This window comes from Lissotriton helveticus, chromosome 5_1 (genome assembly GCF_964261635.1).
Source record: "Lissotriton helveticus chromosome 5_1, aLisHel1.1, whole genome shotgun sequence".
Taxonomy (NCBI): Eukaryota; Metazoa; Chordata; class Amphibia; order Caudata; family Salamandridae; genus Lissotriton; species Lissotriton helveticus.
Genome location: NC_136065.1, coordinates 1,238,835,898 through 1,238,849,068, shown reverse-complemented (window position 1 = coordinate 1,238,849,068; position 13,171 = coordinate 1,238,835,898). Strand labels below are relative to the sequence as shown.

The 13,171-nt window shown below is 45.1% G+C and overlaps 1 protein-coding gene across 1 annotated transcript in view; it reads right to left on the bottom strand.

Moving 5' to 3' along the window:
* LOC144755247 (scavenger receptor cysteine-rich domain-containing protein DMBT1-like) overlaps positions 1–13,171 on the bottom strand; it is a 1,092,132-nt gene that overhangs the window by 510,105 nt on the left and 568,856 nt on the right. The window contains exon 12 of the mRNA XM_078643990.1: positions 11,873–11,926. Coding sequence (XP_078500116.1) covers positions 11,873–11,926 — 54 coding nt within the window. The remainder of the gene's footprint in view (positions 1–11,872; positions 11,927–13,171) is intronic.

Genomic DNA, 13,171 nt, shown 5'->3' with positions numbered 1-13,171 from the left:
ATGCACCACCATCACCTTGACTTTCAAGAAATGGAAAGAGTAAGGTATATTACCAAGCCAGTGTGATCAGGGTGTCACCACAACAAACAACAAAGTGATGGAAGAAATGCTTGAGTTAATGTCAGCCACTGATCTTCATACAGTACAAAAGGGGGTGGTGATGGACGGAGCATCTGAACCAATCAAACACTCACACCCAGTCAAAAGATCTGGGTTTGATCCATCACCGTTCTTTAGTCCACTCTGCCACGCCAGTTCAGACATGGCTATATGCAAATCAGTCTGGCCCTGTGCCTCATGGGAACAGTCCAGCCCGAACTGCCAAGCCATACCTTCCCTGGACCGGAAACGAGCTTCCGAGGACCGGTTTCTGGCATTCCAGCCGTCTTCAGCCCGGCTTGCTTGAATCCAGTGGCAAAGTGAGCAAGGGACTCACGTCTGAGCATACCCTGCCACACTTATGGCGGCCAAAGCGGTACAAAAGGGGGTGGTGATGGACGGGGCATCTGAACCGATCAAACACTCACACCCAGTCAAAAGATCTGGGTATGATCCATCACCGTTCTTTAGGCCACTCTGCCACCCCAGTTCAGACATGGCTATATGCAAATCAGTCTGACCCTGTGCCTCATGGGAACAGTCCAGCCCGAACTGCCAAGCCATGCCTTCCCTGGACCGGAAACAAGCTTCCGAGGACCGGTTTCTGGCATTCCAGCCGTCTTCAGCCCGGCTTGCTTGAATCCAGTGGCAAAGTGAGCAAGGGACTCACGTCTGAGCATACCCTGCCACACTTACGGCGGCCAAAGCGGTACAAACGGGGGTGGTGATGGACGGAGCATCTGAATCAAGAGAGTGTCCTGCCCTTAAGTTCAATTGTAATGTGTGTGGTAGAAAGGGACATATTGGTAGAAATTGCAGAACAAGAGTTGGGAGAGATACGAGGACAGAGACTAAGTTAGTTAGTTTTCAGATTAATGATGATCTTGTAGAACATCCTTCTGATTATGTGTTGGTTGGGGAAGCAAGTGTGTTAATGAAATTTGATTCATGCTCACATGTTACTTTCATTTCAAATGAGGTGTTTGAAAATGTGTTTGAAAAGAAAAAGACTTTGTGTAAACCGGATATAAGACCAAAAGGTTATCAGGAACATCCCATAAAAATTATGGGTTACTTTTTTGACTGCATTGAATATAAGGGGAGGTTTGTGGAAGCGAAAATTTATGTGGCAAACAGGGGAGACAACTTGTTGAGTTGGTCTCATCAAGCGAGGTTGGGTGTGAGTCTCAATCCAAATGCACATCCAGTTATTCAAGTACAGTCTGTGGTTGATGAAGAGAACAAGTTTATAAAGAATTTTAAGGAATTGTTCAGTGAAAAACTTGGATGTGTAAAGGGTTACAATCACAACATCAAACTGAAGTTGGGTGCGGTGCCTGTTGCTGCTAAAGTAAGGCACATTCCAATTTGTGTAAAGGATGCTGTGGGAAAAGAGATTGAGAGGTTGTTGTTGACTGGGGTTATACAACCAGTAGAAGCAACTGAATGGCTCGCACCAATTGTGGTCGCAAGGAAGCCAAATAATGAAATTCGGCTGTGTGTTGACCTTCGTGCTTTAAATAAGGAGGTAATAGTTGACAAGTACCCTTTGCCAAACATAGAGGAGTTGGTTTCTACATTGGATGGGGCATATTACTTCACCACCTTGGATATGGCTTCGGCCTATCACCAAGTTCCGCTAAAAGAAGAGTGTCAAGAGCTTACTAGTTTTATCACACCAATGGGGGCATTCAAGTTTTTAAGAATGCCTTTTGGGCTGGTTTCGGCAGCCTCAGTATTCCAGAGAATTATGGAAGATTTGTTCAAAGGAATACCGGGGATAAGATGTTATCAGGATGATGTTCTCATTTCTGGTAAGAATGAACAGGAACATGATGAGAGGGTTTGCCTTGTGTTGAAGAAGATGATGGATGTTGGATTAACTTTACGACGGAGCAAGTGCAAGTTTGGTGTCAATGAGCTAGATTATTTGGGCCACCACATTTCAAGGAAGGGCATATGTCCAAAAAAGGATCTTGTAGATACAATTGAAAAGTTGAAGGAGCCATGTTCAAAAGAAGCGGTGTCATCATTTTTGGGCATGGCGGAGTTTTACAATAAGTTTGTCAGAAATTTTGCAGATAAGACTGTTAATCTTAGGAAAATCATGTGTAAAAATTCTGTGTTTAATTGGACAGAGGAGTGTAGTAGAGAGTTTGCTCAGGTGAAGATGGATCTGAGGAATGCACCAAATTTGCAGGAGTTTGTTCCAGGGGATCCAACGTTTATTGTAACAGATGCTAGCAGTAAGGGTCTGGGTGCTCTGTTGTTACAGGTGAGGATAGACAAAGAGGTCCTAATAGCTTGTGCTTCGAGATGTTTGAAGGGAGCGGAGTTGAATTACTCTGTCATAGAGAAAGAAGCACTTGGAATATATTGGGCTGTGAATAAATTCAGGAAGTTTGTTTGGGGTTCCTCCTTTACCATCAGATCTGATCACAAACCACTGAAGGAAGTGTTTGAAAAGAAGGGGTTGGACTCAATCTCAGCGAGAATTAGGAGATGGGTAATTTCTTTGCAGGAGTTTGTGTTCAGGTTTGAGTATATTCCAGGAAAAACTAATGTCTCGGCTGATTGTCTGTCAAGGCTGGTGGATGTTGTAGAAAATGTTGAAGAAGCTTTGGTTGACGATTTTGAGTGTGAATTAAAGGTGTGTGACGTTACTTTGGGTGCGGTGAAGGAAGATGCTTGGAGAGAGGAGTTGAGTAAGGATGAAGAATTAAAGGAAGTCATTAAATTGTTGGATGGAGGTATGTCTCGTTCTCTAAAGAAACCTTGGTCAATGATTGCTGATGAGTTAGCAGTGGTGGATGGTAAGCAGTGAGGTATAACTGGCAATGTGACATACTGAGCAAGGGATCTGCATTCAGTAGGGCATCTAATGCAACGGTCTATGGTTCTTTTCCCATGCTGCCACTATAAACAAAGGATGCCTTATGCAAACCAATTTTTGCCCTGTCCTAGTAGAAAAAGTTCAGCCAAACTGCTGGACCGGGTGCACTCTAGATGGGAACCCTAGACCAGTTTTGGCCTAGTTTGGCCTCATCAGTGAGGTAGAATTGGTTCTCATAGCACAATGAGCACAGGGCTCAGGTCTGGGCATACTAGTGAGTCTATAGAACATACAGTAGTGGAGAATACCAGTGGGTAGCTAAAGAGCAGTACATCCATTGTTTAGCTTCCACCAGATCATCAACGTCTGCTTCTTCAGAACTCAATTTGATTCAGCCATTAGAGAAAACTTTTTGAAATCATTAAACAACAGATCAGCCAAAACAACCTTAACATCATCACAAACATCTCCATGGAGATAGGTGAAACCTTTACATCACTTTTTGAAGAGAAAACAAGGAAAATTAAAAAAGCAATCACCATCGACAACAAAATATCTAGGATGGCAAACTACAATGAACAAATAGATCATAGAGAGCCCACAAAGCCAACAACGCTCTGGAACTTTCTGAATATTCCATCCATCAGAAAAATGAAGCAACATAGAACGAATTCAGAGCACTAGAGGAAATCCGCAAGATGATCGTGTCTTTGAAACCAATGTCACACTTCAATGACCCAATCACTTCTATAATCCTAAGATATTTAGCCAATTTCATCTCCCCATTAGGACAAAATCAAAAACGCATCTCTAACAGAAATTAATATATCAGATTGCTTAAAGATCACACAACTGACTCCCTTCCTAAAAAACCATGACACAGATCTGACAGATTTAAATAACTTTTGACCCATTTCCAACACCCCTATCTTACCTTACCTATTACAAAACATTATTCACAACCAACTATGTCAGCATATTGAGAAATTCCACCTATTCAACAAGTTGCTCAGGTTGTAGACCTTGATACAGCACAGTGGATCAGAACCGCTCCTGTCTTCTCATACTGCTTGACCTCTCCTAGGCATTCAGCATAGTCAATCATGACTGGCTTCTTAGCCTTCTGAAAACAGAACGGTTTACTTGGGTCACATTCTCAAATATTTCAATTCTTTTCTCAATAATCCTTCTCAGTGAGTCAAACTGGGAAGCTCACTATCCAAGACCTATTTATTTATTTATTTTTATTTATTTTATATTCTTATAAAGCGCCAGACTAGACCCCCGAAGGGGTATCTCCGCGCTATTGCCGCAACAAGAGAGTAATCAGATTCTGATTGTGTGTCCAGAGAGGAAATATAGGCTACAAGGCATTATTTACCCGGATACAGATATGTTTTTAAAACTTTCCGGAAAGTCAGATGACTGGAGAGAGATCTTAGTTCTGGGGGCAGAGAATTCCAGAGTGCTGGTCCGGCATAGGCTAATGCACGGCCGCCTTGTCTGGTCTTTTTTACTCTGGGTATCTGCAGTAACTGCTGGTGACTGGAGCGCAAAAAGCGCCCTGGGATGTAAGGCTGGAAGATTTCGTTCATGTATTTCGGGCCCTCCCCTATCATACTCTTGTGGATTGTACATAGAGTTTTAAACTGGACTCGTTTCCTCACTGGAAGCCAGTGGAGTCTCATCAGCAGGGGACAGGAGGGAGTCCTTGGTGGAGCATTCAGGATAATCCTTGCTGCTGTGTTTTGGATTACCTGTAGTTTACTAAGTTGCTCCTCGTTAGCTCCGAGGAGCAAACCTTTGCAGTAATCCACCCTGCTGATGACAAGAGCTTGTACAAGCGTCTTTCTGTGATGGTCCGGTATGTAGGGGAAGACTCGTCTTAACATCCCAATAGCCCGAAAGCAGGTAACAGCAACTTGATTTACGTGGCCTTTAAATGTAAGTTGCTGATCAAAGAGCACTCCCAAGTTCCTGACTGTACTCTTGGGAATGGGGACAGGGCCTAGCTCTAAGGGCCACCAGTCAGATGCCCAGTGTGTTGCCGCTTGCCCAAAACACATAACCTCCGTTTTCCCCACATTCCACTGCAGACAGTTTGATGACATCCATTCTGCAATGGCTCTCATGCCATCTGCAAAAGATCTTTTTATTGCAGGTGTAAGGTTTTTGAAGGGAAAAAGGAGTTGGGTGTCGTCGGCATACGACACCGGGGTGAACCCGAAAGATCTTGCTAAGTTGGCTAAGGGGGGCACATACACATTAAAGAGTGTAGGACTTAGGCACGAGCCTTGTGGCACTCCCTTATTGAGCTCCCTAAGAGTGGATTTGTGGGAGCCCAGCCTAACTTCTTGGAAACGACCAGTCAGAAAGCTCTCCATCCATGCCAGAGCCTCTCCCTCCACACCCACCTCACCTAGGCGGTTGAGAAGCACTGTGTGAGACACTGTATCAAAAGCGGCGGAAAGATCCAACAGCACCAGAATCATTGAGCTGCCATCATCCAGTGCCATTTTGATGTTATTGGTCACTGTCTGAAGGGCTGATTCTGTGCTGTGGTTTGGCCTGAACCCAGATTGTGAATAGTCCAGGCCATCCGTCGCTTCAAGATGTTGAGAAAGATAGGTGTTCACGTGCCTCTCCGTAACCTTACCCAGGTAGGGTATGAGGGAGATAGGTCGTAAATTGGAGAGGTCTGTCCATGGGGAGGATGCTTTTTTTCTAATCGGGTTCACCACCGCCCTTTTCCAGTCTGCTGGGACCTGGCCTTTTGTTAGGGAGATGTTAATCACATCCAATATGGGAGGTCCCAGGAGAGAGATCATGGGGCCAACCATCTTAGCGGGAATGAGGTCACTTGGCGATCCTGATTTAATATGACTGCAAAGGGAGAGGAGCTCTGTGTTGGTAATCGGAGGAAAGGATGTTAGAGGGGTTTTATTGTTAATTGCCGGGGTCTGAGGATGGCAATTGTTGTTTTTTTTTATAGCGCTGTTAGCTGCTACTATTTTTTCATAGATATTATTTATTTTATCCTCAAAAAATATCGAAACTTCATCACATAAGTCTTGTGAGAAGTCCTCTGAGCTCTCACATGCAGTCGGTTTAATAAAATTCTGCAGGATATTAAAAAGCTCCTTAGAGCAGTTGCCTGCTTGTGCTATCTGTTGCGTTAGTTGCTGTTTCCTGGCAAGCTTTATATTCTTATAATACTTTGATTGAGCATCTAAAAAGACTGCTCTGCTACTCTCGGTTTTCCTTTTTCTCCAAGCTTTCTCAGCTCGCCTACAGTTTTGCTTTTCTGCTCTCAATTCGTAGGTATACCAGCTATCCTGTTTGGACACAGGATACTGTTTATGCTTTTTTAAAGGAGCTACAATGTCAATCGCTAGCTTAATAGAAATGTTGAGCTTAGCTAAGGCCGTATCAGCTGTGTCTGTTGCCAAAATTTCCGGACTTTTCCAGCATTCCTGAATTTTGTTAACAGTGACTTTGTGCCATTGTCGTCGCCAGGTAGGGGGAAGAGAGACACTCTTTACAGTTCTTAATGGGGTTACTAATAAAAATTCTAGCATGGAATGATCTGTCCATGATATTTCTTTTACCGGGGAACAGATTACTTTGGCACAATTGCAGAAAAGTAAATCCAGCATATGTCCCCCTTTATGAGTAGGTCCTTGATTTTGTAATTCTAGACCTAGGTTAGAAAGGTCTGTAATCAAGGCAGTGGAATCAGAGAGTGTTGGTAGATCAACATGTGTGTTAAAATCACCCAAAAGAAGAAAGTCTTCTTTGGATTTAATGTGAGGGGCTAAAATTTCCTGGAGTGTAAGTGCAAATTTCGGGTTGGGTCCTGGGGGTCGATAGACCAAAGCACCTTTCCAGGTTATGTGATTAGTGAGAGAAATTTTACAAATCATTATTTCTAGCTGCGGGTGCATATGTTGTTCACTAATAGTAACTCTTATACAATCTTTATGTATGATTGCAAGACCACCTCCAGTTTTTATTTCTCTATCTAGATGTTTGATTTTGTACCCAGAGGGGATCCCCATTGCTATGGCAGTAACTGTGTGAGGTTTTAGCCATGTTTCAACAAGAAAACAGATATCTGGCTGCATAGTATGGATTAAATCCCAAACCTCATGTTGGTGTTTGGGTAGTGATCGCACATTTAGAAGGAAGCTCCTAAGGCCCAGTGAGGGAGTTTTAGGGTCTGAGGGAGGTATGCTGTTTTTAGAAAGACGCCGACATTGTAGACAAGAGAAACCTCCCTCTACACGGTGCCATGGAATTTTAGTACTACATAGCATAGATGGTCTGAGGGTCAGTAGCGTTTGGGCCGAATAAGTGATTACCCGTGTATCCTTACCGGTAGAGGCTCGTTGAGCAGTGACAAAGTCCATCGCCCCTCGCCCCGTCCTGTCGCGGACGGGCGCAGACGGGCTTTTCTTTGGCGCTTCTTAGGCGCGCTCGAAGGCGCCCCCTGCGCGCAACCGCTGCGCGCTTGGGGGAAGGGCGTGGCTAAATAGCCCGGAGTGAGGTAGCCACTAGAGCGCTAACCTCAGCCCCGGCAGAACCGGAAGTGCTGCCTGCCTGGCTCTTGCCTGTCCGCCCTCCGCACAACGGCACTGATTGCCGAGTCGGAACGAGGCGGGCAGGCGGTAAGATCGAGCCCAGGCGTTGCAGGGAGAGAATGCTATTTTTGGTGGGACACGTGAGTCTGTCCTGATTAAAATACAGAAATACAGGTAAAAATACTATAGACTATTGAATCAGTCCGCTAGTACAAATGCTTCTCGCAGCCCTCGCATATAGCAGCAATCAGTGAAAAAACACTCACAGGCACAGCAGCGGGTCTGGGAGGCACTGCCACCGTCTCCCTACCGCGTTGGCCCGAGGGTCAGGTCGGCCTAAATAGCCCGGAGTGAGGTAGCCACTAGAGCGCTAACCTCAGCTCCGGCAGAACCGGAAGTGCTGCCTGCCTGTCTCTTGCCTGTCCGCCCTCCGCACAACGGCACTGATTGCCGAGTCGGAACGAGGCGGGCAGGCGGTAAGATCGAGCCCAGGCGTTGCAGGGAGAGAATGCTATTTTTGGTGGGACACGTGAGTCTGTCCTAATTAAAATACAGAAATACAGGTAAAAATACTATAGACTATTGAATCAGTCCGCTAGTACAAATGCTTCTCGCAGCCCTCGCATATAGCAGCAATCAGTGAAAAAACACTCACAGGCACAGCAGCGGGTCTGGGAGGCACTGCCACCGTCTCCCTACCGCGTTGGCCCGAGGGTCAGGTCGGCCTAAATAGCCCGGAGTGAGGTAGCCACTAGAGCGCTAACCTCAGCTCCGGCAGAACCGGAAGTGCTGCCTGCCTGGCTCTTGCCTGTCCGCCCTCCGCACAACGGCACTGATTGCCAAGTCGGAACGAGGCGGGCAGGCGGTAAGATCGAGCCCAGGCGTTGCAGGGAGAGAATGCTATTTTTGGTGGGACACGTGAGTCTGTCCTAATTAAAATACAGAAATACAGGTAAAAATACTATAGACTATTGAATCAGTCCGCTAGTACAAATGCTTCTCGCAGCCCTCGCATATAGCAGCAATCAGTGAAAAAACACTCACAGGCACAGCAGCGGGTCTGGGAGGCACTGCCACCGTCTCCCTACCGCGTTAGCCCGAGGGTCAGGTCGGCCTAAATAGCCCGGAGTGAGGTAGCCACTAGAGCGCTAACCTCAGCTCCGGCAGAACCGGAAGTGCTGCCTGCCTGGCTCTTGCCTGTCCGCCCTCCGCACAACGGCACTGATTGCCGAGTCGGAACGAGGCGGGCAGGCGGTAAGATCGAGCCCAGGCGTTGCAGGGAGAGAATGCTATTTTTGGTGGGACACGTGACTCTGTCCTAATTAAAATACAGAAATACAGGTAAAAATACTATAGACTATTGAATCAGTCCGCTAGTACAAATGCTTCTCGCAGCCCTCGCATATAGCAGCAATCAGTGAAAAAACACTCACAGGCACAGCAGCGGGTCTGGGAGGCACTGCCACCGTCTCCCTACCGCGTTGGCCCGAGGGTCAGGTCGGCCTAAATAGCCCGGAGTGAGGTAGCCACTAGAGCGCTAACCTCAGCTCCGGCAGAACCGGAAGTGCTGCCTGCCTGGCTCTTGCCTGTCCGCCCTCCGCACAACCGCACTGATTGCCGAGTCGGAACGAGGCGGGCAGGCGGTAAGATCGAGCCCAGGCGTTGCAGGGAGAGAATGCTATTTTTGGTGGGACACGTGAGTCTGTCCTAATTAAAATACAGAAATACAGGTAAAAATACTATAGACTATCGAATCAGTCCGCTAGTACAAATGCTTCTCGCAACCCTCGCATATAGCAGCAATCAGTGAAAAAACACTCACAGGCACAGCAGCGGGTCTGGGAGGCACTGCCACCGTCTCCCTACCGCCTGGTGAGAATGGGTGTACCTCAAAGATCCATGAGGACGGACCCATCATATTTCCAACACTCTTCAACCTCTGCATGAAACTGTTAAATAGAAATAGTGAAACATGTGTATCACATATAAGCAGATGACATGCAGTTCTACTTAGACATTTCCACCCAGGAAGATATGACCTGGCTAAACGGCATTCTGGTGAAAACCTAAACTTGGCTATCATGGAACCACCACAAATTGAATACCATAAAAACAAAATTCCTGCTCTTTTTGCCTTCCTTGCCCCAGTGATGCCTAGTCATGATACTGGCTACATGCCCAGAGGAGGTTCCCAATGATGAAGCATGCCACCTCTGGTGGGTTAGGGAATTCGTCCTTTTAAAGGGATATCCCCTTTTGATGTTGAGCTAGGTCACTTTCTGCTTCAGTCTTTTTGTTTGGACCCAAGGGCTTTCTATAAATGGTAGACTTAAAGGGTGGGGACTCAAACCTGCTAGGGCTCTAAATCACCTCAAACCCCCTCCCCCTTCTGTGTGATAGATTATTTTCTTACTTAAACAATTTAGTATGTCCTTACTTAAACCATATGGTGTCCCCTGCCTGTGTCTGGAATACAGGTCTAGAGTGGGTGACAGCTGACTTCTTGCATTCCCTCTATATGGTTGCACGTAAAGGAAGGGTAGATGTGACTGAGTAGCCATTTGCATATTGATGGGTCATCCTGAGCAGGATGGGAGGGAGCAGCTGACACTTTACATCCGAAAGGGATGTGCCCAACCTCACACAAAGGAATACCTACCCTCATGGAGTGAGACTGGAACCAGGGCAGAAAAGGTAGGGTCTTGTGCACTTCAAAGCATCGCTTTGAAGTCTCCCTACTTCAAAGGCCTAACTGAGTACTGAGCCTCTGACACCACCAAATCCGAAAACGTCTGGAACTGAGGAAATTCTACCAGGAAGAAGGGCTTCTCTGCTGAGGGACTTGCACTTTGAGGAACTGCTTTGCTGTGTTGGCCTGCTGTCTGCTGCTTCTATCATGGAGTCAAAAGAACTAGAACTGCATCTAAACATCTCAGAACCCCATTACTCTGCAAGGGCTTGTTGGCTTGGCACCTGTTTCTGAGTTCTCAGGGATATAAAAAACTCAGCAACTGGACTTTACTTGCTGTACTTGCCGTAAGTCTTGCTCTGTCAAGTTTTGCCAATCCAGTCCTGGGCCCTTGGCAGTGAGTTTAAAGTGCTGAATCTACCAGAGCCTGTGAATTGACGCCATTGTGCCGATCGGAACAGCAGCATCTCCTGCTGTGAGATCGGGATTGATGCATCATTCTGTTGTAGGATCTAAATCGACGCATCGCACTTAGAAGCGCAACATTGCCTCCAGACCTACAGCTTCCGAATCAACTCCTTTCTTCCACTGCATGGAGAAAATCGATGCATCGCCCCTCTAATGAGGATCAACCAAGCATATGGCATTAGGAACCACCACACTCGGAACCGACGCATTGCTGTAGGTGTAGAGAGAAATCTGGCGCAACACCTCAATTGTATGGGAATAATCTCATGCTGTGACAAGGATTAAGGTACTTTTGGACAGTGGGTTCTGCGTGGGTCCTGTCATCAGCCAGCGCTCCATCATGGGCAGCCTGAACTCTTGACTTTGTCCCGGACCAGCGCCAACAATTTATTCTTTGAGTTCTATTTGCTCCTAAGTGCTATTTTGCATTTCATATTTTTATATACATTTTGATTTCTACTTATTGGATTTTTGTCTTTTTAGTCTTGTTTTATTCATAAAAATATTTTCTATTTTGCTAAACTGTTGTGTAGTTCTTTTATGGTGGTATTTTCACTGTGTGCCTCTTAAATTAAGCCTGGCTGCTCTGTGCCAAGGTACCAGAGGGTGAGCACAGGTTAATTTAAAGTGTGTTTTTGACTTACCATGACTAGGATTGTGGTTCTTGCTTGGACAGGATGTATACCTCTACCACACAGAAACCCAATTTCTAATAATCACAGTGCATAACAGTGCAAAAACCAGTCTTCACTCTTACCACTAGTGGACTTTATGCTTGTATTTGACCCTGTATAGTGCTCCGCTGCCTTTTGGGTAAATTCAAGCCATAGAAATTCCACATACATATATACAAACATACATACAAACTAATTAAAACACAACTGTATTCTGTCAGTCTGGTCAATATTACAGTCTTTTGAAATGAAATGAAATGACTGTACTTGTAAAGCGCACTGCTACCCCAGCAAAGGGGCGTCCTGGAGCTGTATTCATACCGCTGTGGAACCCTTCCTGGCTTTTCCCTGTGAAATGTCCACTCCTGGGCACCCCCAGGGTGAAGCCAGGCATCCCAGCGCTGTTGGGGCCATTGTTTGTCGTTTGTTTTAAAACTCTCATAATAAAGAGAATTATTTGCAAAGGTTGGTCATAGCATTAAATATATTTCAAAAGGTGCAATCACATTTCACATCAGACCATTATTACCTGCTTGAGTAGTAGTGGATGTTGGTTTTGTTGTTGTAGTTAATGTACTTGCCCCTGCAATAGAAACACAACATAATGAATGTTTACCTAATAAAGCACATTTTCAAAAATAGTTTGCCTATTGTACCCTCTCACATTCTCCATTCATGGAGACATCTTCAAACTTCTCAGTCATGCCAAGAGCAGTCCTGTCAATATCAGAGAGCAAAAACTATAATTATATCGATAAACTAGTGTCCAAGCATTTATGTGGGATGCCAATCGGGTGCATTGTTAACTTATGATGTAATTTTTATCTATATTTTATATTTTGCTGTAGTGGATGGAGTTGTTTTATTGAGTTGGATCTTGCCCTCCTAAGTAGGATTACCAGTTAATAACACAAATTAAAAGACTAGATGATATACAACAATGAAAGATATTTTCCCTAGTAGAAAAGTATTAGAAAACTCATAAACAAACTTAATCTACTATGGAATCCAATTAAAAGGAGATTTGGAATAAAGTTTATAGATGTGTCCCTCCAAATCTCTTGAAGTATTTGTATATGCAATAAGCATCTGTAATAGTTGAAAGAGGCCAGTGAGTCACTAATTTCTAAGACTCCTGTAACAGAAATTATTAGACTTCTGAATTTCGTGGTATTACCACATGTCAACAATTTTTCCCAAGTTAAATTTTGTCAGACAAACCACAACACTTTGGAAAAATGCTTGGGAAATACAATTACATATACAATTTGATTTGCCACAGTAAGCATGAAAATCTACATGTTATTACTCATTTTCCAAATTTTAACCCCTTCCACACTCATGACGAGCTGGGCTCGTCATGCAGTAGCCTCCCAGCACGCTCATGACGAGCCCAGCTCGTCATGAATAATGGGTTTTTGCATATTCCAGCACAGGGCTGGAACTCATCGAGCATCGATGTGGTTAAGCACAGTTTAAAATACCTCATCCTTAGGCACTGGCATGTTCCTTATGTGGTAAATGCCTTACCCCTGTTAAAGATTGGACGGATTTGTTAGCATGAGCTGAAAGCCATTTTGTATTTCTGGCAGCCATCTTTTTTGCCATGTGCTGCCACGTGCTCTGTCCTCCCTCAGTGTTGACTGCTCTTGTAATCTGCCTAGAAACAAACTATATTTAGCAACTTCCACCTTCGCACATACCCCGAAGGGTCTAGCTAGTAGAATGCACCTGCTTCTCTAGTATAACTGTCAGGCTATGTTTGATGCTGTATGGAGAAGTAACTCTCCTCCCACTTTGTTGAGCAAGCAGATCTTGTATGCCCATC